This window comes from Tyto alba, unplaced genomic scaffold (genome assembly GCF_018691265.1).
Source record: "Tyto alba isolate M040663 unplaced genomic scaffold, T.alba_DEE_v4.0 Super-Scaffold_23, whole genome shotgun sequence".
In the NCBI taxonomy this organism is placed as follows: Eukaryota; Metazoa; Chordata; class Aves; order Strigiformes; family Tytonidae; genus Tyto; species Tyto alba.
In genome coordinates this window covers 1,283,984-1,311,476 of record NW_024881297.1, presented here as the reverse complement: position 1 = coordinate 1,311,476, position 27,493 = coordinate 1,283,984, and the positions used below count along the sequence as shown (strand labels likewise).

The 27,493-nt window shown below is 48.1% G+C and overlaps 2 protein-coding genes across 10 annotated transcripts in view; one reads left to right on the top strand and one right to left on the bottom strand.

Annotated features, from left to right (window-relative positions):
- The window catches only part of WRN (WRN RecQ like helicase), a 47,390-nt gene extending 45,617 nt beyond the window's left edge, over positions 1–1,773 (bottom strand). For 2 of the 8 annotated variants that reach the window (XM_032992255.2, XM_032992271.2), the window contains exon 1: positions 19–1,514. In XM_032992255.2, the coding sequence (XP_032848146.2) occupies positions 19–98 (80 nt within the window). In that variant the 5' untranslated portion in view covers positions 99–1,514. Of the gene's footprint in view, positions 1–18; positions 1,516–1,701 lie in introns of those variants that run through there. The other 6 variants (XM_042797158.1, XM_042797157.1, XM_032992263.2 and 3 more) reach the window with 6 other exon arrangements.
- Positions 1,774–3,322: 1,549 nt separating this feature from the next.
- Positions 3,323–27,280, top strand: PURG (purine rich element binding protein G). 2 transcript variants are annotated; one of them, XM_032992610.2, is made up of 2 exons: positions 3,323–4,174; positions 18,070–27,280. In XM_032992610.2, the coding sequence occupies exons 1-2, from the start codon at positions 3,323–3,325 to the stop codon at positions 18,295–18,297; spliced, it is 1,080 nt and encodes a 359-aa protein (XP_032848501.2). In that variant the 3' UTR covers positions 18,298–27,280. The 2 variants fall into 2 exon arrangements, with proteins under 2 accessions (XP_032848501.2, XP_009970714.2); XM_009972412.3 differs by lacking the exon at positions 18,070–27,280 and having other exon boundaries at positions 3,323–7,062.
- The last annotated feature ends 213 nt before the right edge of the window (positions 27,281–27,493 follow it).

The window sequence follows — 27,493 nt, the reverse complement described above, 5'->3', positions numbered from 1 at the left end:
GTTAAGGAAGATCACTACCTTGAACTTAAAATGTTTTGTGCACGAGAACTGACATTTACAGAGCTGCACACACTAAAAAGCATAAAAGCTTTAGGCATTATATTCTTGTTCACACGCTGGTAAGAAAATCAAGAAAAAAAAAAAAACACATGAAAACCTCTTAAAAGTCCTTCTGGGAGGAAAAGTTCAGTCTAGTTTTATGGAGATCGGTGACTCGGAACAGAGGAGTACACCTACTTCCATCTATGCGCAACACAGCCCTCATTAATTAGACAAATCTATCTGGTGCTTTAGATAACAGCATAGGAGCCAGCCACCCAGCTTAAAAGCAGTCAGTTGCAGTTAGTTGCTGACAAACACAGTCAGAAAAATTCAAATTCAAAGCAAGAACTACCAGACTCATGCAAACGTTGCCCCAAGGCCTGCATTCCCACCACAGGGCCTCAGGGCTGCCAGCCCGGTAACCAGAAGAAAAGCCAGGCTGAATTTCTAGGGCCAGCTCCAGCCAAACGAGGCACGTGTTGTCAGGGTCTCTGGTGCAGACTGGAGGATGGCTGAGGTTACTTATGAATTTGCCAGCCCTGCATTCCAACAAAGCAAGCTCACCAAGCAGCCTATTCCCAGGGCATCAGGAAGCAGGGGACATCCACTAGAAGGGCAAGGCGCTCCACAGAGAAGTTACAGGAGATTTAAGTTAAGAAGACACACTGTCTGATACAGCAGGAGATTTCCAGCCCTGACAACTGGGGTTTTCTTTCAGGGAAGTGGAGCAGGATTTCCTAGTTGTGAGCAAACCGTGGCTGGATCAGAGCTGCTCCAGCTTCTACCTGGACTGCTTCCATCGCTATTTATAAATTCTCCTAGAGATGATGCAAAACAGCTCAGAAAGAATAAATTTCTCATCCAGTTTCATCCCACTGGTCTCCAGGTGCTCAATATACTTTAACAACAAAATCGGGCCACTACTGTCTTCGTAAAGAACGTACTTTCCAGCTGCACTTCCTCACCAACAAGAAAGTACAAATCCTAGGCAAACCGTGCTGCTTCAGTTCTTCAGTACTCAAAACCACCTTTCGATGTGCTAGTTGATTATCTAGGCTAGGTAGAATTCCTCCCTTGGCTTCCTGTCCACTCCTGCAGTAGCATAACCAACTCCCACCTCAAAGACAACTTTAAGAAGTTCTGTAATATTACAACAGTCACACCATAGCCATTAGCAAGGCGCCTCAATTAGAGCCACTCCGTTCCCGAGAACTGCAATTGCTGGAAAGAAAAGAAAGCAGCAGAGAGGCGAGGAGCAGCGAAAGGACATGCCTGCAGCACCCACCCCACAGCTCTAGCAACGCGTTTGCTGAAAAAAAAAAAACCCAAACCAAACAAACGAGCTCAAAGCTAAAGGGAGCCTTCCGTAATTACAGCACACGAGCCAGCGCCGCTCACCCACCGTTCCGGCGCTGGGCCCAGAACCTGAGCTTGGGCCCGACCGGCAACGAGACTCGCTCTGGGGTTAACGCGGGTTTAAACGGCGCCCCCCCCCCCCTCAGCGAGGGCCCCAAGCCCGCCCCGCCGTAGGAACCCCCTCAGGGGGCTCAGCCCCCCGCTCAGGGGCTCAGCCCCCGCTCAGGGGGCTCAGCCCCCCCCTCAGGGGCTCAGCCCCCCCCTCAGGGGCTCCCGCCCCGAGCCGGGGCCGCCGCCGCTCACCGCCACACCGGCGCGTCGCGCAATTCATACGTCACCCGGGCAGCCGTCTCCCTCCCGTCGTCTACTCCCCCCGCCGGGGGGCAGCGGTGGTGGGAGGTTACCCGAGGTGACGCGCATGCGCAGCGGCAACCGCCGCCGCGGGTCATTCTGGGCAATGTAGTCCCGGGGCCGGGCGGGCCGCGCACCCTCCGGCGCTCACCGCGCTGCTGCCGCCGCCGCCGCCGCCGCTGCCGCCGCCGCCCTCGGCCGGGCCGGGTGGGGCCGGCGGAGCGGGGCGGGGCGGGGCGGGGCGGGGCGGAGCGGGCGGCGGGGGTGCGCCAGCCCGTGGCTCTGCGCGGCGGGTGGGGGGGGGGGGGGGGGGGCGGCGGCGGAGCCGCCGGCTGCGGGCGGTGGCGGCGGCGGCGGCGGCGGCGGCTGCTGAAGGGCAGCGGCGGCGATGGGCGCTGTGGGGTGAGTGACCGGGCGGTGATGGGGCAGGAGATGCGGTGCTGGGGGGGCACTAGGGCGGGCAATACCGGAGCACTGAGGGCAGTGGGGGGCAGTACTGGGGGTACTGGGGGGCAGTATTGGGGCACGGGGGGGAGGCAGGGGGTCGGTATTAGGGCACTGAGGGGGTAGGGGGACAGTGCTGGGGCACTGAGGGGGCCGGGGGGCGGTGCTGGGGGGGGCATAGGGACACTGCTGGTGGCACTGGGAGGGGGAAGGAGGGGAAGCTCTGGGGGTACTGGGCAGGAGATGCAGTGATGGGGGGCACTGGGAGGGCAGTGCTGGGGCAGTGGGGAGCAGGAGGTGAAGCTCCCGGGGCACTGGGGCAGGAAATGCAGTGATGGGAGGGCAGTGCTGGGGCGGGGGGGGGGGGCAGGAGGGCAGTACTGGGGGCAGGGGAGCAGTACTGCGGGGGGGGAAGGAGGTGAAGCTCTGAGGGCACAGGGTCGGGTGATGAAGCGATGGGGGGCACTGGGACAGCAGTATTCGGGCTCTGGGGGTAGTGTGGGGGGCAGTACTGGGGGCACTGGGGGGCAGCGGATAGTGCTGGGGAAGATCCCAGTGCCCCGGGGAGAAAGGGCAGAGGCGGGTGATGGAGGGGGAACACAGCAGCATGGAGGAGGACCCTGCAGTGGGGAACAGGATCCCGGGGGGGGGGGGGGGGGGGGGGTTTGATGTTCCCCCCCCCCATACACAGCGGGGTCACCCCCCCGGGGCTCCCTGCTGCAGGGGAGCGGACACTGGGGCAGCTGGAGGGGTCTGCAGTGCCAGAGGGATGGGGCTGGGGGGCCATGCTTGGTCCAAGGGGGGCACGGGGAGGTCTGCAGGGCAGGGAGGGCTGCCGGGGCGGCGGAAGCGGGGGAACGGACAGCGAGGGAGGGTACCAGGGCCGGCGTGCTGCTTCCTTGTCTGGGAGGACGTCGGCCGGCCGGCGGGAGCCGGAGCAGGGGAGGGGAAGAGTGCCTGGGATCCTTTTGCTGCGATGCTGCGTGCCGTGGCAGCGGAGAGGGATGCAGGCGTCTTTGTAGGGAGAGCAGCGCTGCACAGAGACGCTGCCGAGAAGGCGAGCAGGCCCCTGGTGCTGATGTTGTCATCTGTGTCTCTGTTATATATTATTTCCAGCTGATTGGTAAAGATGGAAAGAGGGAGAGGAGGAGGAGGAGGAGGAGGAGGAGGCGGAGGAGGAAGGAACCTGGGAGGCTCTGGCCTGCAGAGGAGCATTTATTCCCAGTCCCAGCAGCAGTACCATTACCCGGCCTCCTCCCAGGGGGGCTGCATGGAGATCCAGGAGCTGGCCTCCAAGAGGGTGGACATCCAGAAGAAGCGATTTTATCTGGATGTGAAACAGAGCTCCCGGGGCCGCTTCCTGAAGATCGCCGAGGTCTGGATAGGAAGAGGCAGGCAGGATAATATCAGGAAAAGCAAGCTGACCCTCTCCTTGTCCGTGGCCGCCGAGCTGAAGGACTGCCTGGGGGACTTCATCGAGCACTATGCCCACCTGGGCCTGAAAGGCGGCCACGGTCACCGGCACGAGCACAGCAATGGCAAGGAGCAGCATCCCCGGAGGCGACAGCAGCACCCGCCGCCTTCGCCTCCGGCATCCGTCGGCTCTGAAGAGCACCCTCACAGCGTCCTCAAAACGGAGTACATCGAGAGGGACAACAGAAAGTATTACCTAGACCTGAAGGAGAACCAGCGAGGGCGCTTCTTGCGGATTAGACAGACCATGAGTAGGGGACCTGGCATGATGGGTTATTTTGGCCACAGCTTGGGACAGGAGCAGACGATCGTCCTTCCAGCGCAAGGGATGATTGAGTTCAGGGATGCTTTGGTCCAGCTGATCGAAGAATACGGCGAGGGGGACATAGAGGATCGCCGGGGGGGAGGCGACGAGCCCCTGGAGCTCCCCGAGGGCACCTCCTTCCGAGTGGACAACAAGCGCTTCTACTTCGACGTGGGATCCAACAGGTACGGCATTTTCCTGAAGGTAAGTGAGGTGAGGCCGCCCTACCGTAACACCATCACAGTTCCATACAAAGCATGGACACGGTTTGGGGAAAATTTTGTCAAGTACGAAGAAGAGATGAGGAGAATTTACAACAGCCATAAAGAAAAAAGAATGGATGCCAGAGGGGACAGTGGTGAAGAGCAAGAGGGTCTCGAATAGAGTGCATTGGACTGGCCGTCTGGCAAAATAAACAAAACAGAACAAGCAGAAATTGGTGAGAGGGACTGACCTATAGTAATTTCAAGTTGCCCCATTTTTTTGTAAAGTCCTTTTCTGGTAGTTCTTGCTAACTCCAGTCCATAATGTTATACGAGTCTGGTTATCACGTTAAATTATGCCCAAAACCTCTCTGTATGTCTTATGAAAGTTCCAACCTTCTGAGTCTGTATGAGTCAGCTGCTTCGAGTGTTGAAGACTATGGAAGTACGTGTATCAGCACAAAAAAAAATCCAGCACTCTGACCTTTAAATAGTCTAGATAAGGCTTGTGTTGCACTTCAACGTGTTACAAAAAAAAAAAAAAAACAAACCCAAACCTTATGCTGAAATGTATCGGTTTCTGCTTATGATGGGTTTTCCGGGACCGAATTCTGCCCGTACTCGGTCAAAACGCCGAGCAGCATAGCCGTAGGGCATTTACAACAAAAATCAACTTCATGTGAATTGCTGGTATGTGTATGAGCAGAGGTAGAGGTTTTAAAATTGGCATCTGCTGGTTACTGAGTTTGAAGTGATATCCTGTGTGGTTAAAACCTCGATGGCTGGTCAGACTTTTATAATGTGCTGGTGAAGAGTGGAAGTTCTGTTATTCATTTCGTAGTTTTGCGCTGACCAAATAACCTGAGTATCCTGGGATAGCGAAGCTCTACTCAAGTGCTAAACCCTCTGAGTTAATGGCAATGAATAATAACCCACTCCTCATCTATGTGTTCTGCCCACGCGAGGCTGGTGATTGTTTTTATTTTTAATGCATTTGTCCAAAATTTCAAAAGGTATTTTTGTATTAGGGGTGTTATGGGTTCCAGCAGGCAGCTGTGGAGCGGGTATTTGGAGGTGGAGGGACTGCCGCGACCGAGGCTCCTGGCTTCTCTCCCAAACGTGAGCTTAATGCGGTCGTGATGTTACCCATGCGAGGAAAACACCCGGGCGTTTTTCTCCTCCCGCTGAAAGAAAGCCCTTTGGGGGGTTTGGTGCACCATTAGATTTGTATAAAAAGGCATCTCTCTCATACATACCCGTAGCGCGTTTCAGAAGCTGTGGTTAACGCCGCGTCGGGTTTTCTGTCGTGTTCATTTTACAGGTGTTGTCAGGAGATATTATCCGTGCCCTGCCATCACCCCTTTCCCACCCGCCCAGAGCTGGGGCTCTCATCAAGCAATTCAACTCCTGAACCCCCACCACCAGGTTTCAGTGTCATCCCGCTAAAGTCTCTGTAACGTAAATTTTACATCTTGCAATATAAAGTCTCTGCCAGGAGGGAAAATTTGTACAATTGCCTGCTTAGGAGGTTGGCGAAAGATTTTGAAAATTATTTGTCGTTTCTTAAAACATGAGTACTTATAACATAAGGGGCTTTTCTAACCTTTGGGCGACCAGCTCCTTCCCCTCTGAAACCTGCGGGAGTTTGATTGAGCTCCAGGTACTTCCAGTAACATGTTGTCCACCTTTAAGATTTTTTTGAAGCAGGCATTACTGTGTCTAATCAGATATTTATAATCATTTGAATAATTTTTTTTTTTTACAGAGTGGCCTAGTGTGCACGTGGACCAGCTATATTTTGCTGTGCAACTGTTACATGTTTATTTTTTTTTTTAATCTGTTGAGGAACATATTTATTTCCAACCAGACCATTTATTGCTCTTAGCCTGGACCCACCTGCACGCTGAACGGCCACGCTCAATCAAATGCTATTACCTGTTAACGTCATTAACCATAACGAGAAAAGTTGGGGAGGCAGGGGTGGGAACCAAGAGGATAATCTGGACTTTAGTTTGGGTACTAAAACTACGCGATCTGTTTTAAGTTAAAAAAAAAAAAAAAAAGAAAAAAAAATAAAAGCTTGCACCAAAGTCACCAAAGAACCTTTAGGAAAATGTTACGGTTGTGACAAGAAGTAAGAAAGTTAATTTCACTGTTTTAGGTGATTCCCCTTTTAGGTAAAACCACACATAGCAGTTACAGCAACCAAGCCTTTGGCTTAGTGTCAAAAACTCCCATCCGTTTCTGCTTAAATCGCTCTTTCAGGTACTTTTTCAACTCTCGGAGAGATGTTCTCGCTCCACCACTCAAACAGTTAGCGGACCATGATGAATCAGCTGGAGGTTAAACGGGGTACTGGTTCATCGTCGCTCTTAGGGCTGTGGTCCCAATGGTTTTAACAGGTCAATTAAAAAAAAAAAAAAAATAACCAACACAAAACCACCATAAAAATAACTGTACATCCTATTATTGGTGTGAAACCAGAATTTAATGAATGAGTCCTTGATGCGTACGTTAGCGTATCACTGACTGCTGCTGCCCATCACAGTGCCTGGAGTAAAAAATTAATTTATATTCCAACAAACTGGAGCTATGAATGTACAAACTTTTTACGCTGTCCTTCCTGTTTCTTCGTGGCATTCCTCCCCGACCAGTTTGACATCTCCCTGTCCCAGCCTACCTTTGCCTAAGGTATCGTAAAAGCTCCTGTGTTGGAATTAGCCCGAGTGACCACGTGTGTTGTAAGTGATCATGCCTTCCCTGTGTTCCTGTAGTGTTGGTGAGGAAAATATTTGCAATGGGCAAAGCGATTGGAAAGGGATAGTTTCTTCACCGTTTTAAAAGAAAAAAAGATGCGAAATGGCTTTCCTTATTGCTGCCCATTTTTTTTAAAAAAGAACCCTTTATCTTTTGTTAATGAATTGGCCTTCCAATGGCATTTGTTTATTGTAAATATCACCTAGGAATTCAGCGTCTGCTGCCTACTGGGTCGGGCTCGGTTCTGGCACGCAGGTATCCCGTAGGATCCACTAATGCATTTACTCCCCCGGCGCGGGATGCACCTTAGTATCCAAAACTGGATGGGGATCTCCATGTCCGTAGCCAATCACCCATGGGTAAACCAGTAGCCGCGGGTTTCCACCGCAATGGAAAGCGCCGCCGTTTGCAGATGTTGTCGTTGGAGGGTAATACAGACTCACTGGAAATGTAGCAATGCAAGACGTTTAACGGTGAGATTCGGAAACGGGTTCCTTGTTATTTTTGGCAGCGCGTCTTCAGCTTCTGCGAGCGGCGATAAGGCGGGCTGCTCGCACGCAGAAGGGCCCATCAAGATGCTCGGGAATGCCGAATCCCTAATGCGTTTTAAAGGTTTGTTCCTGATGCCCTGAAACTGCCACGTCCCTTAAACTTGAGAAAACACAAGCTTATTTGCACTAGAAAGAACGGCCAAAAACAATCCTTAGGAGGACAGGGTGAAGAGCACCAGTCTGAACCTCTTTTTCTCATGAGAGAATTTCCTATTCAAGCCCTCACCTCTGTTTCGAAATTGTACGGTCCCGGCAGAAAGTCTGTCAGTTCAATAATTGAATTGTAATGCACTTTATATTGTGTAAATAATACTAGGAGCACATTTCTGCTCCCGCTCTGGTAAGGGGATGCTTCAGTAACGTAGTCTAATGCTGAAAGAAGTCGTCTCCCGCATGCACGTGTCTGTTAGAGACCTGTCGTACTTGCTTGGTCCAGCTCCGCTCGTATGTTAGAGGAGGACAGGCGCTATATCGAGGATCCTCTCAAACCACCAAGAGTGGGATGATTTTTTTGTTTTGTTTTGGTTTTTTTTTTGTTTGTTTTGGTTTGTTTTTTTTGAGTTGTGATTTGCAGAGCCGCTGAGCACCCTCAGCTCCGCCGTCGCCGCGGCTCCTTGTCCCTTCTGCAAATCGGGCCCCCAGCGTCACTGCCGATGCTAAAACACAAGCTTTTCACATGTCCTCTGGACAAAGCCGAGTCCAGCAGCTCCCTCGTACTTGGCTTTCCCCGCTGCTGGCGCAGAAGCCGGGGTGGTCCCTAAAAAGCTTATCCCAGATGGAAGGGGCCGTTGGGGCTTCCCTTGCCTTGGAGCCGGGGGGTTTGTTTGGAGTCCAGCCCATCGAGCCGGCCTTCTCCACGAAGTACGGAGGCAGGGGCGTGCTAACGAAGGGTCGGAAAGCGTTTTGCACTGGTGTGGTGAGGGTGACTCGCCGGGCAGTCCGGGGGGGGATGGCAAGACCCGCTGCCGCGGGATCGTCGCGTCAAGTCTGGGTGACGGACTTTACCCAGCAAGAAGCTGCAGCAATTATTGGTAATCGACTCGTCGTCGTGTTTCTTATCTGTATCCGATATATACAAATTCATATTCACATATAAGCATTAATATATTTATGTGAGTATATTGTAGCCTGTAGTAGCTTGTAGCAAAATAATCTTATTTATCTGAAGTACGCAGTCTAAAGAGGGGTCAGTTTTCTCCTACTACTGGTCTGGATAAACGCGTTATTTCACCGAGAGCTGGTTGCGTGCTGTTTGTCGCGGTCCTTGTAAGATTTCTGCTTTTAAGCGCTCTCATCTCTTAGGTTTTCAGCAAGGCTGCAAGGGAAAACATAGTCACAAGAAGGCAAAACTCTTCCTTAGAGGTGTCGTTGAGGTGAGGTGAGAGCTGTAAAGAAGAGGCAGCTGCAGGTACTGCTGGCCACATCGTGTTTCAGTGCCATCTTACAGACCCCTGGCTCTTACAAACATGTATTACCATGTCCATAAAATCCCAAGTAGGAGTATTAAAACCCCATCCTTTATACAAAAAAAAAAAAAAAAAAAAGCAAGCGATTACCCAAATCAATGTCAGCACACTTTTTTTTCTGCTAAAGATTTTGTAGTTTAATGCTTGCATCATTTTTTTCCCTATGGCCTATTGAAGTGACCTAAACTGACAAGGAAGGGAGTTGGTAGTGGATAGGAAGCCTACTGCTTGCTTGACTTGCAGCCCTTTTATCCAAGCGTAGTAATTTTTATAGCAGAAAAAAGGTTTATTACTGTGTATTTTTATTGGGCTGATTTTGCACCAGGTTGAAAATGAATTAATAAGCAGTTTTAGTTCCATGGCATTCGTACTTTTGCTGTACATACAGTATATATACACAATTTATAAAATAATTCTTAAAGTATACCTTCTGTTTAATTTTCTATGCTGCTTCCTCCAAAATCAAAATGCCCTTTGTTTTTACTTGCTTAACGTGTTGTGATGTCTAAAATTCACCTTTCCCCTCCTGCCCCTCCATTCCTTTCAAGCAAAGGTTGTATTCGAAATAGTTTATCCAAGTAATAGTGGAATTAAAGGCTACACTTGACATACCATAAGCTACTTGCATAAACCCAAGCAAACTCCACAGCCTTTGCCAAAACAAATTGTCCCTCCAGCGTTGATCCCGCCGGTGTGAACGCTGGCATCGGGGAGCAAAGCTTGTCCAGTGTATCCAAGATTTCCTGGGAGAGCGTGATACGTCCCTATAGACACCCGGCAGGCTGGGACCACGGACCCTGTCCCCTCGGACGGGCGTGCTGGCGGTGGCTCGAGGTGACAGCGGGTTTAAGCCATCCTCCTACCTGCGGATGATGCCGAACACACAAGTTGTTTCCCGGCTGTAGGGCATGTTCTCCGTTGGGCATAGGCTATATCATCCTTACATTATTAATGCTAGTGTGGTGATGTCTTCTGCTGACCTCTCCGTCCTTTCACTTTCATCTGGAGTCATTAAATTTTCATTGTGTAGATGCAAAAACAAGCAAATTTGAGCATGCGGAGAAAAAAGATTCACCTGTTGGGCTTTTTTCTCCTCTGTGGAAGTGAAGCCCGTGGTTCGTGTGAAGGGTCTCCGTTGCCCTCTGTGTCCTACACGCTTGCAGTTCGTTACCGCTTTGCCTGTCGGTGCTGCAAAATCATGTCTGTTTTGGGGTGATCCAGTCTTGCCTAAAAATTCTGTCATGACCACAAGAAAAAAACCCCGGCCAGGGGACAAGGTGCTTCTGGACTTGGGCATTTTGAAGAAAGCTAAAGCTAGATCTTTTGCTGCTGTTTCTCCAAAAGCTGCAGAATGGGCTGACACTGATTTTTCTTCCTAATATTTTGTCACGCCCGTGTTCAGTTCCCCACCTGCAACAGTATTTTAAAGCATCGAGGCAAAATAAAATATCGGGAACTCCTAGTAGATGACATGGATTAAAAATTGGTTTTCCAGAAATGTCAAAGCACAAATTAAGGCTTTAGAAGGTGGACGTAGTTTTGGCATTTCTGTGATGGATGTAATTAGGTTGTTCTTTCCACATGCCGAGGCATCATGCAAAACGTGAACCCGGAGCCTCAGGGCTCTCTTATATACATTAAGTTCTAGAAAGGTGTATGCTGGATGTACCTTCTGGCCTCTTCAGGCTTGCTGGATGTGTTTTGTGTTTGTACTGTATCCGGAGGTACGGGCCTAGACTCGAGGTGCCTGGCTGCCACCCCGATAAAAGCATCGTTAACAGCTCGCTAATTCATCTTCCTAATGGATAGGCTACTTCGGAACGCTTGGAGTGGCACATGGAAATTGCTAGCTCTGCACAGAGTAGCCACCATAAATTAAAAAAAAGACTTATTTTGTCTTTTTAGGTGTTTCAGACCCAACTATTTACTGGCTCTTGCCTTGGAGTTGTTGGTTGGAGACGCAACCGGTCAGATGGATTTCTTAACTGCTGGGGAGGGGGAAATCCAACCTGCAGGCAGAATTTTACGCCTAGCTGTTTCTTCATCTTGATCATTTGCCATGCAGAGATTAATGGGAGGAAAAGATCTCCCTTCCTGTCGGTTGCTGGAAGACAGCTAAAGCTAAGGCTCTCTGCCCAGCCCCACTAAGCGCAGTGCTGATATAACATTTGTGAATTTATGTGTGATGCACAAATTAACATGAAAAGAAGGCAGAGAGGAATATTAAATATCTATATATGCATATACATATTAAAAATAGTATTTTTTTCCTGTTTCCAATAGGTCCCTCCCTTTTGAGACGTTAAAATGTTAGCTGTCGTCTTTTCTGTTCTCCGTATCAGAGATGTTCAACGTGCAATACGAGCAGGGAGATAGATTTTAGAAGCAATATCAACATACTATATGCTATTAACGTTAAATCTTTACACTACAAATCGCGTGCAATAGAATCTGCATTTCAAAACAGCAGAGAGTATGTGGGATAAAAGACATGGGTTAACCTCAGGCTCTTAGAAGTATTCCCATCTGGTCGTTGTTCCGAGCACATGTTGTTGGCACGATGAGGAGGGAGAGGGGGAGTAAGCGCAGAGATAAGCGCTTCCCACCGAGGCAGAGGAACGAAAAGGCAGGAGGAGGCGGCGGGAAGCGAGGACGAGATTCGTGCTCCGGGGAGTCGCAGAGCATGACGGTGGGTTCATCTGCGGTAGGAGGAATGGGTGGCACCGCCAGCCCTGGAGTCCCGCAGAGCCAGGGAAGGAGACAGAGAGCCTGGATCCTGACGTTCCTCTCGGGGACCAGGCTGGGTCTCTTTGGCTGGGTCTTCTTTTTCTGTGAGGCACATCTGTCCAGCATTAACACGCTCTGCAAGCACCGAGTCTTGCTGATAAACCCATCGGGGGCCAAGCAGGTCCAGTTTATCGCTTTTACAACTTGCTTTTTAAGACTCGGGTGGCTTGGCTCTTACTGTGCTTGGAGGCTTGCCCAGGAATACCGGCAGAAGTTTAGGGGAGCGTGCAAGTGTTGGGGGCCTGTAAGGTTTGCTTGTGCCACCCCAATTTATGGATGCTCGCATGTGCTTTTTGCCGGAGCCTTGCTCCGCACGCTGCTCCGACTGCCTCCCGCTCCAGGGAGTAGCTGGGGCTGCGTGACGAAGGGTTGTGTTATCGATGGGGCAGCTGCTGTTTTCCATTGCAGAAGAAAGGTGTTGGTGAGGGCTAGGGGGGGGGATCAGAGGGAAAGAAAGCGGCTTTCAAAAAGCGAACTCCGTGCCCGTCTTTGCCAAGGAGTTCATGTAATTTTTAACAAGACTCTTTGCAGACGATCACCACTTTGATCGCCTTTGTTTGCCTGGGTGCCGGCGCTGGTGCTCTGAGGTCTGATGGACGGAGCGGTTTGTGTTAACAGCTGCTGAAAGCTGGGCTTTGAACGAGTGAAGTGCCATAATAATTGTGAGGACCCTGGAAAGCTGTCAGGATCTCAAGCTGGGCCTCCTGATAATGGAGGCTGGATTACTTTGGCTTTATTTTGCCTGTGCCTATGTTCCCCACCGATAAAATGGGGTGAATGATACCTCCCTACCTCAAAGGGGTGTGATAAGGACGAGTTCATTTGGCGTTAGAGTTTTTGTGATGATCTGATACTTATAAATACTGATGATCTCTGAAAGCAAAACAGGAAGAAATTTGCTGTGGAATGTACTGAGTACATACATATGCAGTGTTGGGAAGGTATAGGAAAAGAGGAAGAGGGGAAGTTGTAAGAGACTGTGTAATTAAGCTCTCTATGCATATGTCCAAAGCAGTTGGAATTAAGGTTACTCAGATAATCCTTAGTTCTGGCACTTCCTGACCTTTGATTGCTTGTTTTTCCAACTTTTTTTCTCTGCTGTTTCGTATGAATCTCTACCAGCATACTGTTCAGTAACACCAGGTTGTTCAACCGATTTGGGTTTTCAATCCTGAATGGAGTCTCACAGGCCTTGCAAGAACTCCCCCACCTCCAACTTCCCTTCCACGAAGGAGGAAAGACCAAAGTAGTCTAAGGGCAAGGAGGATGAGAGGATGTTGTATAAGATGTTTTGCAGTAGGGCTGGCAGGGACCTCTGGAGAACACCAGGTGTGGTCGGTCCCCCGTTCAGAGGTGGGACCCAACCCGTTCCTCACACTGGTTTTCAGCCAGGTTGGTGCCTGCAGAAAATTACAGAGCATTAACCTACTGGACTCTAAACTTAAATTTGCAAGTATGGGGGTGCCTCTAATGGTACGCTTCAAGGTCCACACAGCAAAAAAGCATCTATAGTTTTCCCAAGTTGAACAGCCTGGAAAAAAATCTGTTCTTTCAAATCTCCAGTGATGGATATTCCCAGCCTCCCTCCCCAAGCTGTGTCAGGGGTTCACCCTGCTTACTCTCAGCTACTTTTCCTGCTGTCTAGCCTGTGTGTCCCTTGCTTCCATCTAATTCTATTGCTTTTTGCCTTACAGGCCATGCTCTTGAGAAGAGCTATGGAAACAGTTTGTTCTTTTCCTTGCTGCAGCCCTTTTACATAATTAAAGACTGTTGTCAGGTCTCTTCTGCATCCTTTTTTAAACAAATACAAAGCCTTCCACCAAGGGAGATTTTTAGCCCTTGTCATGTTCTTGCTGTTTTCTGATGAGTCTGTCTTTTTCTTGAATCCAGAATTACAGAAACCAAAATTGGGAGAGGTATTTTTGCTGTGATCTTGCCAGCTTCAAGTGGAAGGATTGTAAACAATACAAGGTTTTGTATACTCCATACGCTGTTTTTTCACAATAGCATACGTGCTGCCTCCAGACCAGTTTGTAACTGCGTCCTCCCAGGTCCTCTTTGGTAGAGCTACTACCAGGGCAGTAATTTCTCATTCTCTGTCTGTACTGTAGTTCTTGCCCTTCTTTAACAGTTTCAGAAAATCCAGACTATTAAAATACCAGAGCACACATTTTTCACAAAGCTTTGTGATAGAAATCTTTTCTGTACGTGGTGGGGTCGCAGAACATCATCTATCATTCATGACTCTGCTTATTTCTGAATCGGACATAGGAAGAATAGCCCATCAGCAGGCATTCTCCTAAATATTAAATATCCTCCTAAATACTATCACAGTCTCCTCATCTTCATGATAGAAGCAGTAACTAGCACTAGCAAGAACACAAATGTAAAGAATGCATCTAGTGCCAATGTGTTTCAGAATGTAGGCTTTCCCTTGTGTTCCCAAATCTGCATGGATTGTTACAGAAAAGTGTGTTTTCATCATGCATTAATGTGAATAGTCACCGAAATATTTATATCAACTTTGCTAGCTTTAACTCAGTTTTTGTCTGAATTGGCCCTCCTCTCTGCTCATTCTGCTGCTCCCATTTCCATTCTACCATCGTCATTCGTGCTCGTGCTCCATCTTCCCCTCCTCCAACATCTGTGGGCTTTCCGGTTTTCTGCAGCGTTAGTTTGCCATTGCTGTTCAGTTTTCCTTGATCTTTCCAGCAGTAAAACACTCGATAGAGAAAGAGCTCATTCCTTTCTGAACAGAGTCAGAGTATCATTATTGGGACCTGGAAAAAAAGAATCCCCAGGTGAGCAAAACACTCCATGTTGGCATCCAGTCCCAGCTGGTTCTGTCTTCCACGGGGATGTTGCTCCTTCCTCCAGAGAAATTTTAAGCCCCTTTATTGATATCCTGGCTGGGGAGCTACACGTTGTGCTGCTCAGAAACCCTTTTAGCTACCTTGTCTTAACGTGGTTGTGTCGCCATCTCCTTCCCGGCTGCGCTGGAAGCAGTGCCCACCCAGCCGTGCCAGATAACTGCCTAAAGAACCCTGGGGTTTGGGTTTTTTCCCAGCTCCCAGAAGCTTTGGCCACACTGAAAGTTAATTGTTTTTTCCTTAGTAACATTTTTATTGCAAGGAGATCTGACAGTGTTGTATAGGTGGAACTGGAGAGAAGTTCCTCCTGTTCCATACAGGTTCTCACTCTGCTCTATAATCACTCAAAACGTATATCTGAGCGCCTTCCAGAAGTGCATTTAAGCATATGACTAACATCTGTCAAGCAGCAGTTGCTCTTTCTTCCCTCCTCTTCCTCGGGGAAAGGCTGAATGTGCCAGTCCTGGTGTTTTTAACATAAATTAATTATCCCTGCTGTTCTGTGTTAACACTGTAAAGGGTGAGCTGAAGCATGGTGTGTGCTGGCAGCAGCAGGCCCTGACGGCTTCGCAGCACGGGAGCAAACCAGAGGGCTCACGAGGGAAAAAGTCCGGCGTTTTGATCGCTCCCACCGCTTCCCTCGGCAACTGGCGTGGAACAGGACCCGGTTGGTCTCTGGAAGTTGCCCTCTGACCGTTGCTGCTTTGCAAATTGTCATTTTTTGCTTTGAGCATAGCGGGGAGGAGTTTGCTGTGCTGCTGCACGGTTGGGAACTACCTGATGTAGAAAGGCTGTTTCTCCTCCGGGAAGCTCGCAGCGGGGATCCAAGGCTGGAGACAGCACGTTGGTTCAGGCAGAGGAGAGGTGACAGAGCAATACTCTACATTAAATGAAACTCAGTGTGCAGTCAACAGATGTATTTCTGTTTGGGATGCATTCACAATAGCTGCTTTTTCTTTTCTTCCAGGTTTTTGAACACTCCCAAGATCTTTATAGCGCTGGTCAGAACAGATATTTGCAGAGGTACTGAGCTGCCTCCGAGGACAGTCTCTTTGCCGAGACACTGATAAACTCTGAAAAGAGTTTGAAAACTATAGCATTGTACTGGTGCCACTTTTAAAAGAGTTTTTCCCAGCTAGGCATCGCAGCAGGGATGAGCAGAGGCCGTTGACAGCCAAGAACAGAGGGCAAGGCTTTGATTCAGTTCTTTGCGGTAGTATTTATCCTAGAGCCTATAACTCACTTAATGCCTTTCATGGCAGGTTCAGGGTTATACTAGTGTGCCAGTGTCTAGTAGTTAGTCCTTCAATCCGGGAGGGATTTTGGGGCAGACTGCTGTGTTTCTCTGAGCTCCGATGCTTTTGCAAATTCACAATGGTAAATACCAGGGGAAGAACTAAACCCGAGGGCCAGCCCCAGGAGTTTGTTTGACTAAACTGTTCATGTGTTTCTAGCTGGTAAAAGCTCTCTGGCAAGGGGATTTTGTCAGCTGGTGTCAGTTTAACATGTCCATCTCCCATTCCATCCCTAATCATCAAAATCATTTTACTTTCAAGTCCATTAAAGCTGTATTGTGTCTCCTGTTGATGTGATCACTTTCCTTTCTCTCTGAGATATAAAAGGCATTGTCAGACCCTTCCCGAAGATGGTGTGCACATCACTGTAGTTAGTGGTGAAGTTTTTCAATTTAGGCATTTTTGATAATCCTGGAAAAATTAAGGAAATTGTTTTTTGGCTCAAACACTTAGAAAGCTGAGAATAGGCACTGTGTTTCACAAAGCGAACCAAACCTCGTGCCTCTTATCTCAGAGTGTATCCTTTAAACTGGCATCTTATTTCTTGCTCCGTCTGCTTGCAAATCATCAAGGACACAAAACCAGCATGGATAGCAACCCCTGTAGATGTTTATATGGCTCAATGTATAGGGACATTTTCCTCTTGCTTTGCTCTCAAGGCCTAGCCCTGGTTGTGCTGTTCCTTTTCCCTGTTTGACCACTAAGAGTGTCTATCAGTCCAGTTCATGTCTTGGGGGTGACCTGGCCTGAGAGCCCTAAATCAGGCTTTTCCTCAGAAGTTCACCACCTTTTTTTAAGCCCTTATGAACCTCCCTGGAAATGTTGTGCAAAGCCCAGATGTGCCTCAGTTCCCTCCCTCCCGGTGCATTTGCTAACGGCTGCAACCGATATAGGCCAAAAAGATGCGCAGCTGGTTATATTTTTCCCAGGCAGTCGTTTTCCTCTGTGTCTGTTTTGGTATGCTTTGGCCTTAACCGTTCCAGGGACCACAGGCATCCTGTTCTGCAGCTCTCCTCTGCTTCTGCAGCCGCTGCCTGGACGGTGGGGCTCATCACAGCTCCGTGCTGCGCCTGGATCCCTTGTTGTGTGTAACCTTAGTTTTGCTTCTTTGAACGTAGAAGTAGGCTGCAGTCTGGAAGGACGTGTCTTGAGCTAAACGCTGCCAGGATTTCATCCTCCCCGGGTCATCTAAATTGGTTGCAGAATAATAAGAGTCGCTTTTTTCTGCATGCGTAACAGCAAGGCGCTTCCACATCGGTTTGGGAATTGACCCAAGGGTTTGATGTGGGTTAGTAAAGTCAAGTATGTGGGATGAGCATACCCACAGCAAAGTAGGTATGAAGATGTGGAGCCGTGCCTCTGCCAAGGCTCCCATCTACTCTCCTACGGTCCTGTGGTGGCTCCGGTCGCTGCAGTGGGTGACAATGCAGGGAGCCACCAAGACCAGGGACCATCAGAGCCTGCACATGTATTGCATATCACAGTATGGCTGCAGAGGGAAGGCATAAACAGCTTTATCCTGGATACCGCAGGAGCCCAACTATTTTAGCCTTCCTTTTCTGCCTCGTGGGACTTCTAACTCGTGCCTGGGGCTCAAGTAAGGCAGCCGCTCTGGAGCGCATACGGACATTTCTGCCCTGGGGTCGGCGTGTGCCAGCATGCAGTCTGCATGGAAGATTGCTGCATCTCTGTCCCCGCGCTCGGGAACTGCATTTTGTGCTTGTTCCGGCACAGTCATCCCTCAGCCCTGTCAGGAGGTGACCCCTTGGGTTAACAAGCGACAAGTTCCTTCTAGCTATCTTATTGAAAAAAAAAAAAAAAAAAAAAAAAAAAAAAAGAAGAGGGAGGTGCTGGAGTCACCTGATGAACATCTTCACAGATGCTGACAGCTTTTAACTGCGGGTTATCTTGAAGGCAGACTACAGAGACTTTTTTTTGTAAAACAGTTTAAAACTGCCAGTTTATTTGGCAGTGCGTGTTTTGTGCTGATAGGTGTGCATCCCCAAGAAAACCCACAGTCCAGAAGGTAGGGCAAAGGTGATGCCCACTTACTCCTCCCGGCAGCAGCAAACTGTAGTTTAATCTGTTGCTTTTCTCACATCTTTTCTGCTTGTAGAAGACACCCTCTAAAGTAGGGATAACATCCCTAAACGTGCTTATCCCTTTTTAGACAACCCACAGCCTCACAAGGTTTCAACAGCAGCCCACGGTTTCTGAAGGCTTCTTGCCATTTCCACCATGGTCCACGAACAGGAAGGGACTGCAACTCCAAACCTGGCAAAGATGCAGTTGCTTTTGCTGGCTAACCTATCAAGAAGAAGATGTCCCTCCCAAAGTATTTCTGCAAGCTGCCCCAAAGAGGAGCAGAAAGGTAGAAGGGCAAACTCTTGAGATGTGAACCAAGAGGTAACTCAGCCATGGCTTGGACTTTGCGGGCTGTTTTGGAGAGCACGTCAGCTCTCTGGGGTGCACTGGTCTGCCACCCTTGTTGTTTCTCTCCAAATCTCCTCCTGAGGTAGGCTCTGAAGTGCCCTCCTGCAGAGATGCAGCCTTTTTGAGCCCCTCTGTGCCACAGAACGAGAAGGAGAAAACACCAACTGGAAGATCCTCTTAACTTCCTCGCCTTCTCGGGCTCTCCACAAAGTGAAGCTTATCCTCCACACTATAGCCCATGCGCTGTTGCAGTAATCCCTAGAGGTGCTCTCTCTGGTTGTTCAAAACCTACGCCGACCTCTTCCTCTCAGCAAGGCTCTGAAAAAGGGAACAAGCAAGAGGCTAAGCCATGGGCATTTTTCACTTGCCTCAGCCTAAACACCAGCCTCCTCCAGGCTTTCAGTCTTCCAAAAGCTTCCCACCTTTCTAGCCAAGCAGTTTGTTTTCTAGAAGAAAAATTGGTACTTTTGTGCTAGCAATAGCCGGAGTCCTCTTTTACTAGTGAAGGCACTTTCTCCCTCTCCTTTGAATTTGGTATGAATGCAGAAACTACTGTGAAATAAGTGGGGTAATATCAGGAAAGGGGAGATCAGAACAGAGCATTCCTCTGGATAGGGTTTGATGCAATTTGAAGCCGCCTGTAGAAGATTGGCTGGAAGGTAAACTGATTTGGGCTAAAAAAAGCTGGTGCTGTTAAACTCTGTTACTGAATCTTTAGTAGATGGTCCAAAATAGCTTTTTTGTGACCCCTGACATCTCGGAAGGATAACCGCATTTTTGATCTCAGATTGAAGGTGCAATTTGTTCTGGAAGAAACTTACGGTCTTTAGAAACCATCTCAGGATGGCGTTAACTGTCAAAAACATTGCACGGCGAGTTAAAGAAAACAAACCAAAAATCACACATCTGAATCAACACCAGGCGAGCGTCTGCGGAGCGTTGTCGCTGAGCTAACCAACCACGCTGATCGCGGGCTATGCATGAGCTGTAATCCACCTTTCTGCCTTCACGGCGGCTCAGAGCTTCCGATGAACACCCGCGTACCGTGAGGAGGGGTTGCGATTAGACGAGCAAGGAGCTCCTTTACTTGCAGCATCCTGCTTTGCACCTCAGCTCGATCCATTGGCTGTAGAGGTGTCGTGTCCCCCTCCCAAAGCGACAGCGGTCCCCGCCGATCTTCGCGTGCTGTGCCGGTGCGGCGGCGCCAGTGCAAGGTGGTCGATGCTGAGGTGGGCGTTGAGCTGGAGGGGTGTGTTTCAAGGGCAGTACTTGGTCACCAGCTGTTGTCTAGGATGCTGTGTCTTTTTGTACAGCAGGAAAAAAAAAAAAAAAAAAAAAAAAAAAAGATTTCTGGTTGAATTTCAAGTTAGGGGACTGTTTTCTGCCAAGCTACCCGCCCCCGCTGTCTCAACTGTACGTTATTCTCTTTTTCTTTCCACTGGTCCTGTTATGCACCGCTCAACAGCTGCTGCATTTAATCCCAGAAGCTGTAGTTGGTAGCGAGCAAAGTGATCTCCATATAACCTCTATCATAGTCATAAGTGTGCATTATGAAGCTTAACCGATGGTAATAAAATGTTTTGCTTTCAACATGCGGTCCCAGTGGTCCAATGTTCCCGTCTTCAGGCACCGTCATTACAGCAGGGCAATGTATTGGAGTTTTTCTGCTGCCCCCCAGGAACGCGTCTCGTAATGCTGGATGCAGGCATCGTCAACGTCTAGCAACACGTGTGGATACCCGGCGAGGAGAGACGGGGAACACCGAGCAGAGCCCTTTCCGCAGGAACGAGTTGGTGGTGCTGGCATCCTCAGGTAGAAGCAAGCAGCTGTGGTCGCGAGGTCCCCGCGAATAAATCTGTCACGTACACGTTGCTCCCCTGGCTGCATTTGCTCTGATGGAGACTGTGTCTGGACGGTCAAGGAAAAACTGCTGCAACGGGAGAGCCTGCCGAGGCGCTTGGTGTCTTGCTTGGCTGTGACCCAAACTGCGGGTTCACGTCTCCGTGAGATAGTCTCGCAGTGCAATCTTGTGTTAGAGCCTCTTCAGAGGCTACGATGGTACGTGAGGGAACAGAAACAGATTGCATGCCTGCTACTTGGGGTTTTTTTCCATCCCTTTCACAACTACTCCGCAGGTTCATGGCTTTAGAGATCGTTTTTTTCTTTCCTGTTTACAAAAAAGGGCGTTTTTATGTCATCCTGCACGATGGATATTTTTGTGCAGGAGGGGAAAAAGTGCTTCTCGGTCACGTGTAAGCAACCATACAGAATGCAGAAAGTCTGCATTTGGAATTTCATTTTGGTTTACGCATCACCGATGCTTTTACTGAAAGCATCTTTTAACATTAATTGAAGGGTCATATGATTTTCCTTCTCTAAGCCAAAAGCAGGAATTTCAAAGCCGGGATCTCCAAACGTCATTTCTGTGGTACGATGGGTTGCATTAGCCCTACAGCTGGTATTGGTTGAACAGGATGCAGTTTCCCATACGTGAAGTTTGTAGCATTTAGTTTCAAACCAGAACTTCCCAGGCAGACCACCCCCAGAACGGTAGCAGTATGTATCTGAATATATAGCTTTTTCAGGCAACGATAACACAGCCTTTTTCTGGAGATTGCCATTTTGTAAATAAGCTGCTTCTTGAGCAGCATGGCTAGGACTACAAAAGATGGATGATTATTTCTTCCTGGAATCGGTCTTCTGCTGCAGGATCTGGTTTTTGTTGCGATAATTAGCATAGAATTAAAAATGGCCCTGCATCTTCAGTTCGCATTACGCCTCTGATACCGAGCAATCTGGGATCACATTTTACTCAGCAATAGGCTGTGTCTGGGAATCACTTTATTCACCGCTGAAATTCAGCATTTAATTGTGGTGCACAGATATCTGCAGGCTTCAACATAGCAAAAGCCTCCACCTCCAAAAATAAAACATTGCTTCTAATAAACTTTCAAATGAGTTGTTTTTTGGAGACTGGAAAAGTTGCCAAGAATATTTAGATTAAAAGCTAGCGTGCTGGCTGAAGTAGGATTTTACAAATGCCTTTAAAATCCAGAGCTCAGGCTGAAGGTGAGGTCACGGGCTAGGACGCAGCCTTTTCTCCCAGAAAAACTGTAATATCTTTTCTTTTTAAAAATTTATCAGGGCTGCCAGTCCAGGTGGAGGCAAATTTGCAGGGTGTCTCAGATGTGGCCAATGGTGTGTCCTTGGGACAAACTAAAGCAGCAAAAATACAGCGCGATGTGAAAACTTCCTTGTGAGAGCAGTGCTGGAAATTACTGTGCAATCTGACACAGTGTCCTAGCATTAGATTTATTATCCACTTCCAAATCATCTGCCAAAAATCCTTACAATCGGAAAACCAGAAAGAACATGTTATAAAAAGGCCTGGAAAATGAGCAATTTTGGTATGGGAGTTTTCACACTGGTAAGTCTTCCGTGTTTGGGTTTGGTCTCAACGATGAGGTCAGTGGTACTTGAACCAAATGTTATCCCGACGCCTGCATATAGGAGATGGTGATATTTGCCAGTCTTGCAAGGTCAGCCTCGAATACGGTCCTGCAAGATGCTTCTTCGCCCAGCGTAATGCTCAACGCTTGCTTTTCGTCCTGCAAGAGTTCACACCTTCACTCGGTCCTCGCTGGGCGGCAGGGTCGTGGCCGCGTACACGCGCTGGTGCACTTGCCCCAGACCTCGCTGGATATATAATTTCAGCAGTTTTCTTACCTGGATTGTGGACTGAGATGGTTGCATTTCCCTACCGTACGCCTGCAGAAATCACAAGCCCTCCTCGCTGCGGGGTGCTGCCAATCTCACACCGCCCTTCTCCAGCTCCCACGTCTTTTCCAGGCTCCTTTCTTTACAGCTATATGTCTGCAAAGGTGGATCTACATCCATTTCCCCCTTGATTTTTCCTTGTTTAAACAGAGGTCTTTGTGGCAGTAGTGGAAATAAGTGACCTGGGTTTGTAACTCTCTTTTTTTCCCCTGGGGTATCAGTGTTACCTGCTTCTGAAAAACCATCTCCCTAGAGCTTGCTCTCTGATTAGGAAAATGTCTGCACCTGTACCTGAAGCATACCCAACATACCCTGCCAACTGCAGCAAGCCGATACTTTTGTTTTAAAAAGAGCTTTCTCCATAAAAAAAAGATTTGTACCCAGCTCAGGCACACCAGATGCTGGACGGCCAGATGTTGCCTCAAACAACACTTGGAAGGGCTGACAGCAATGGATGCGGGGCCTGGAGAGCCACTTACGCCATTCAGTGACCTTTTTGGGGGGATGTCTACTGAAACATAGTGAGAATTGAAGGCCTGGTTTCCCCTTTTTCATTTGGCATTTTTGTTTGGGGAGAAAACACCGTTTCCGCAAGCGCTGAGCTCCTGAGGTGAGGGGCCTGAAGGTCCCAGCTTGCAAGGAGCCACTTCCAGCCCAGGGGCAAGGACTGGGACCAGCGAAGACCTTGGCGGGGAGATTTCCTGCACCCCGTTTCCAGTGAGCAGAGTCGTTGCTTTTCCAGCACGAGTATAAAGGTAGAGTTGGGCTTGCAGCTCGATACGAGGGAACGAAAAAGCAGATGTCAGCAGCTGGAGTAGGCAATGGGGCAGTCGGTGGGAAGTGTGTGTTTAAAGAGAGAAAGGGGAAGTGCCTGACGTCCGTTGGGATGAATTCTCCTTTTCCAGCCTCTTTCCAGGAGCATGCTGATACAAAGTCCTTCTCCAGAGCGTTTTCCTTTGTGTAAATGAAGACGGGACGTTAGGATCATCAGTGTTTACTAGACCGCCTTCATTGTCTTGTTCTTGCATTAATTGTCCTTTGACTGGTAGGGTGGTTAAGAGAAAAAAAGCCAGCTTAATGCATAGTCAGAAAGCTAAAAAAAAAAAAGCAAACCACAAATTATAGGTAAATAGGCTAACTGTAAGATAGCGTGTAAAAGGAGGCAGCTTGTGGCACGACTCCTCTGTAAAGTGCATGATAAGCATTGGCAAAGCTTGTTGCAGACACTGGGCAGGCTTTCCAGGGTTGCTTTTGCTAGACTTTGAGTATCATAGTTGCAAAGACTCGTAAATGTTCTGAGAGACTCTTGGTTTTGGGGTGTTTTTTTGGTTTTTTGGTTTTTTTTTTCTTTTTTTCGTAAGCTGTGACCACTTGCTTTCTGAATGGGTTTGTAGTGATGGAGTTAATGGAGCTGTTCTTTATCGTAACCTAAAAGGTGTCAGTCGTTTGCTCGTATGTGTTCACAAGCTGAGCCGTAGCATTATGCATCTCTCCGCAATGGTGTGATTTGAAGCACTTTTGGTGTGGCATGTGCAGTTGCAGTGCTGTCTGTTTTTAATTTCACCCCTGACTGTCCCCTGTGTTCTACCCGTGTTTTGGACACTGAACCAAACCGACTTTGAAACTAGCACTTTAAGTACTAGTAGCCACTTTGCTTCTGACTATATTGAGCACTGCACTTTTGTAAGTACTGTTAGCACTGAGTTTTGAACTGTTTATTTTCCCCGGTCTATTTAGCCTCTTAGGCACAGTGTTAATTTCTTAGGGGCCATCAGAAGATAATGTCGTGGTGTAAGTGACCACTGTCTGGTGCCTGACTTCCATTACATGTCCGTTAGCGATTTTATAAATTAGGGAACTCAACCCACCCAAGCTTATTTTACACAACAGAACGAACATCTAAATCACTGACATCCAGGCAGATGTGGTTGTTGTAAACTTTGAGGTCATCTGGAGACCCAAGCGCATGGCTTTTTAAAACACCAAAGATACAGAAGTCTCAAAAGGGATCGGGATGGTGCAAGATTGTCTAATTTACAGTTGGAATTGAGCAGACTGCAGGATGCAAAGCAGACCTGGAGTGAGAAGCGTAGGGCAGACTCTCTTGTTTTCAGTACGAGACCCCGGTCTGCGTTAGCAGGGTGAGTCCATGGGACAGAGAAGTTAAAACCAGTCTGAGATGCTGGTATCAATAAAGACGGCGCTCAAGCCATTGCAATAAAAGCCATCACTGTGCCTGTACTGAAAGTGCTGTTGAGATTGATTGTGGGCTTAAACTACAAAACGTATTTTTAAGTAAAAAGACTTAACAGATGATTTAGAAGATGGAGCATAATAACCATGGGGTTTGCTGTTGAATTTGAGAAGCGGTGTTAGGAGTTGATCAGGTCTTGTGTTGGGAGACAGCTCAGATGTGCATCGCTATACTTGTTAAATTCCTGTGGTATTTCAGTACAGATGGTCAGGGACCAGAGCTCCCTTACCAGAAAGGAATCAGTAGGGTAGAGTTTGTTGTAAACATAGTCATAAATCTCTAGGATTTGAAAGGGGATGATGATCTCTGGGATGCAGAATAATCTGAGTTTTGATATCCCAGACGGTCCACTCTCAACCAGCTGATGCTGTTTTGCTTCTTTAAAAGCCCTCGTGGGTTTTCCATAGTGGCAAATAAATCACGGTGGTCGTGAGAGTGCTATGTTTGCTTCACGATGGGGTACCTGCACTCGGGACTCCTGTTCATCCTTGTTGACGAGTCGATAGTTGATTCGAGTCCTTCTCTGGCAATACTCCTTGATGGGAGTTTCTCCCCGGTGATGCCTGATGGATAAACCCCGCCATTACAGTACAATCAGTTTGAATGGAAAGAAGTGAATTAGGTCATCTCCTTCACTGCTAGCAAGCAGACATGATGGAAATAACCTTCAGCCACAAAAAAAATAGTTGTCTTGGGTTTGCTTGTTGCAGCAGATGAAGTATTTTTCTTGACCAACTCCAGTTTTGGTGGCTGGCTTTGCTTGGGTTCAATTCAGGCTTCCTTCTTCAGTAGACCTTCATGGGTTTCGGTATTCAGTGGGAACTGAAGGTGGTTAAAAAACACAGACCTTGAGCAGCCTGAAGTATTGTGCTCTTATATCCTTTATTGTTGGATTTTAAAAATGGAAATGTAAATAGAATCCACATTTTTCCTTTCTTTTTCTTTCTCCCCCCAGCCAAATTAACCCTGCAAATCTAGCTTTAAAGAAATAGCACCTAGTGATGTTGCTGCTATATCTGAGCCCCCCAAAACGATAGCAGCTAAGGGAACAGCCTCTTCAGAAAGCACCTCGGTGACTCAGAGGCTACATCCCGCTCGCTGTCACGAGGATATAGGCGAACCCTTTGGAAAATTCACACACACACACACACACCCCCAGCAAGCTCACCGGTTTCCTCGAGTCCTTGGAAATTAAGCTCGTGAGAATGGGGGACATGGAACAGGTCTTTTATTTCCCACCCCCCCTCCCCCCCCTGCGCGTGTAGCTTTTTGCCCCTTGAAGTTGGCATCTTGCCTTTTGGGAAGGTAAAAATAAGCATTTTCTCCTGCACGGCACACGTATGCAAAGCCTAGCACAGCACCTCTCGCTATGGAAGGACCTTTTAGGCAGAAAAAAGCTCTTGTAGGGATTTTTAGTTATTTGGGTTTTAAGATAGCTCGTGGGAAACGCATTGTAACGATGCACAGGCGATATTTTACTGACTTTTTTTCTCCAAGAGAGACTTTTTAATTTGCTTCAATAGTTTAGTGTTCATTTCCTTCAAAGTCTTTTTGGACCCATGCAAATGCCCTTGAAATGAGTCAAGTTTATCAAAACAAATTGTGAAATTGTGCATTGCAGGAAGCAGTCTCGAAATGCACACACACCCATGCACCTATCCGCGTGTACGCGCATGTGTGTGTGTGTGGACGTATAGATATATTATTTCCCCAATGGTTCCTTTTTTTTTTTTTTTTTTTTTTTCTTGGGTTGGATTGGTTTTTAGGTTTGTTTCCCCCTACTCCCCAGGATATTAACCAAAAGGTGTTTTAAAGTCATGGCATGAAAACTCCTAAATGTAAATCTGAGTACCTTGTGATGCTAATTAACAGGTTTTTCTGAAACTTTATGTGATGCTTAATATTTTTCTTAGGAAGTTTTGTTTAATGTTAGATCATTGTTCTGAAGGATGTTGGTCCTACTGGCATTAAACTAATGGAAATAAAATGCATGTGTTACAAGTGTAGAAACGGTGAAGAATTAAGTGTGAACTTACTGTACGATACTGATTCTGTTTTCAAACAATCTGTTTTGCTGTTCAATAGTTGACATATGGAAATGCCAATGTACTGTAATTTAGCACTTTTCCAATGGACCCTGTTCTCACTACGCTCGAGGGAAGAAGTAGGTTTGGTTTTGGGGCCATCTGGACTCGACCTCTTGACCCTTTCTGCGTGTTTTGGCACCAGAACTGGCCAGGGGGAAACTCAAATTTGAGGTTTTCTCATCGGTGGGGCGGAGGGGCGGTGGTTCTCCATTTCCCTGGCCAAACCAGGACAATTTGGGTGAAGAGCTCTCTGCGGGTGGATGGACTGGCGGCATCCCGGTCCCCCCAGCACATCCCCCCAGGAGCCAAGGCTGGGGACAGGCTGTCCGAGCTGGGGTGGGATGGAGGCATGTCTGAAAAGCAGCCGAAGCAATCCGCAGACCCTGAAATGAAAAGGCAGAAGGGTTAAACTACCAGCCACCTCCCTCTGGCCGAAGCCTCCTTTCCTAGTGTTAACAGGGTGCAAAGTGTTATTTGTCATGTACTGTACTGAAAGGGTTAATTGATCAGTGACTGTATTGTACTGTATGAAAACTCATGAATTGCCTTGTATTGTTTCTAATGGACTGTCCCATGTCCCCCCCACCGCCCATTCCCAACCTATCCCCAGGTTTTCCAAATGACGCATGTGATCAGTTAGGTCCTCCAAACTCTCTGGTGCTAACTCTTCCGTATCCGATGGTGCTTCTGCGGACGCTAACTGATGACATGCCGATCCAGAGCTTGAAGTTCACAACGTCCTTCTTGTCTGTTTGTATGAAGTCGACACTCACACACACGCTCACGAAGAAAAATTTAAAAAAAAAAAAAAAAAAAAAAAAAAAAAAGGATGAGAAAAAAAAAAAAAAAGATAAACTTGAATTTGTTTCAAAAGCATCATTGACAATCTAATGTTTTCTATGTCTGCTTTTATTTGGGATGGCTTTTCTAGAAAGCAGCACGCCAGCACCTTCACGCCAGGAGGGGATTTCGTCCCGTTCACGCTGCGGCGGCTTCTCCGGCATCCGAGGTGAGCTGCTTCCTCGCTGGCTTTTCAGGCTCGG

Bases quoted from the DNA above. Each gene is read 5' to 3' on its own strand.
- PURG (XM_032992610.2), top strand. From the start codon at position 3,323: ATGGAAAGAGGGAGAGGAGGAGGAGGAGGAGGAGGAGGAGGCGGAGGA. The intron at 4,175-18,069 runs GTAAGTGAGGTG...ATCCCTTTTTAG, and splicing joins GGTACGGCATTTTCCTGAAG to ACAACCCACAGCCTCACAAG.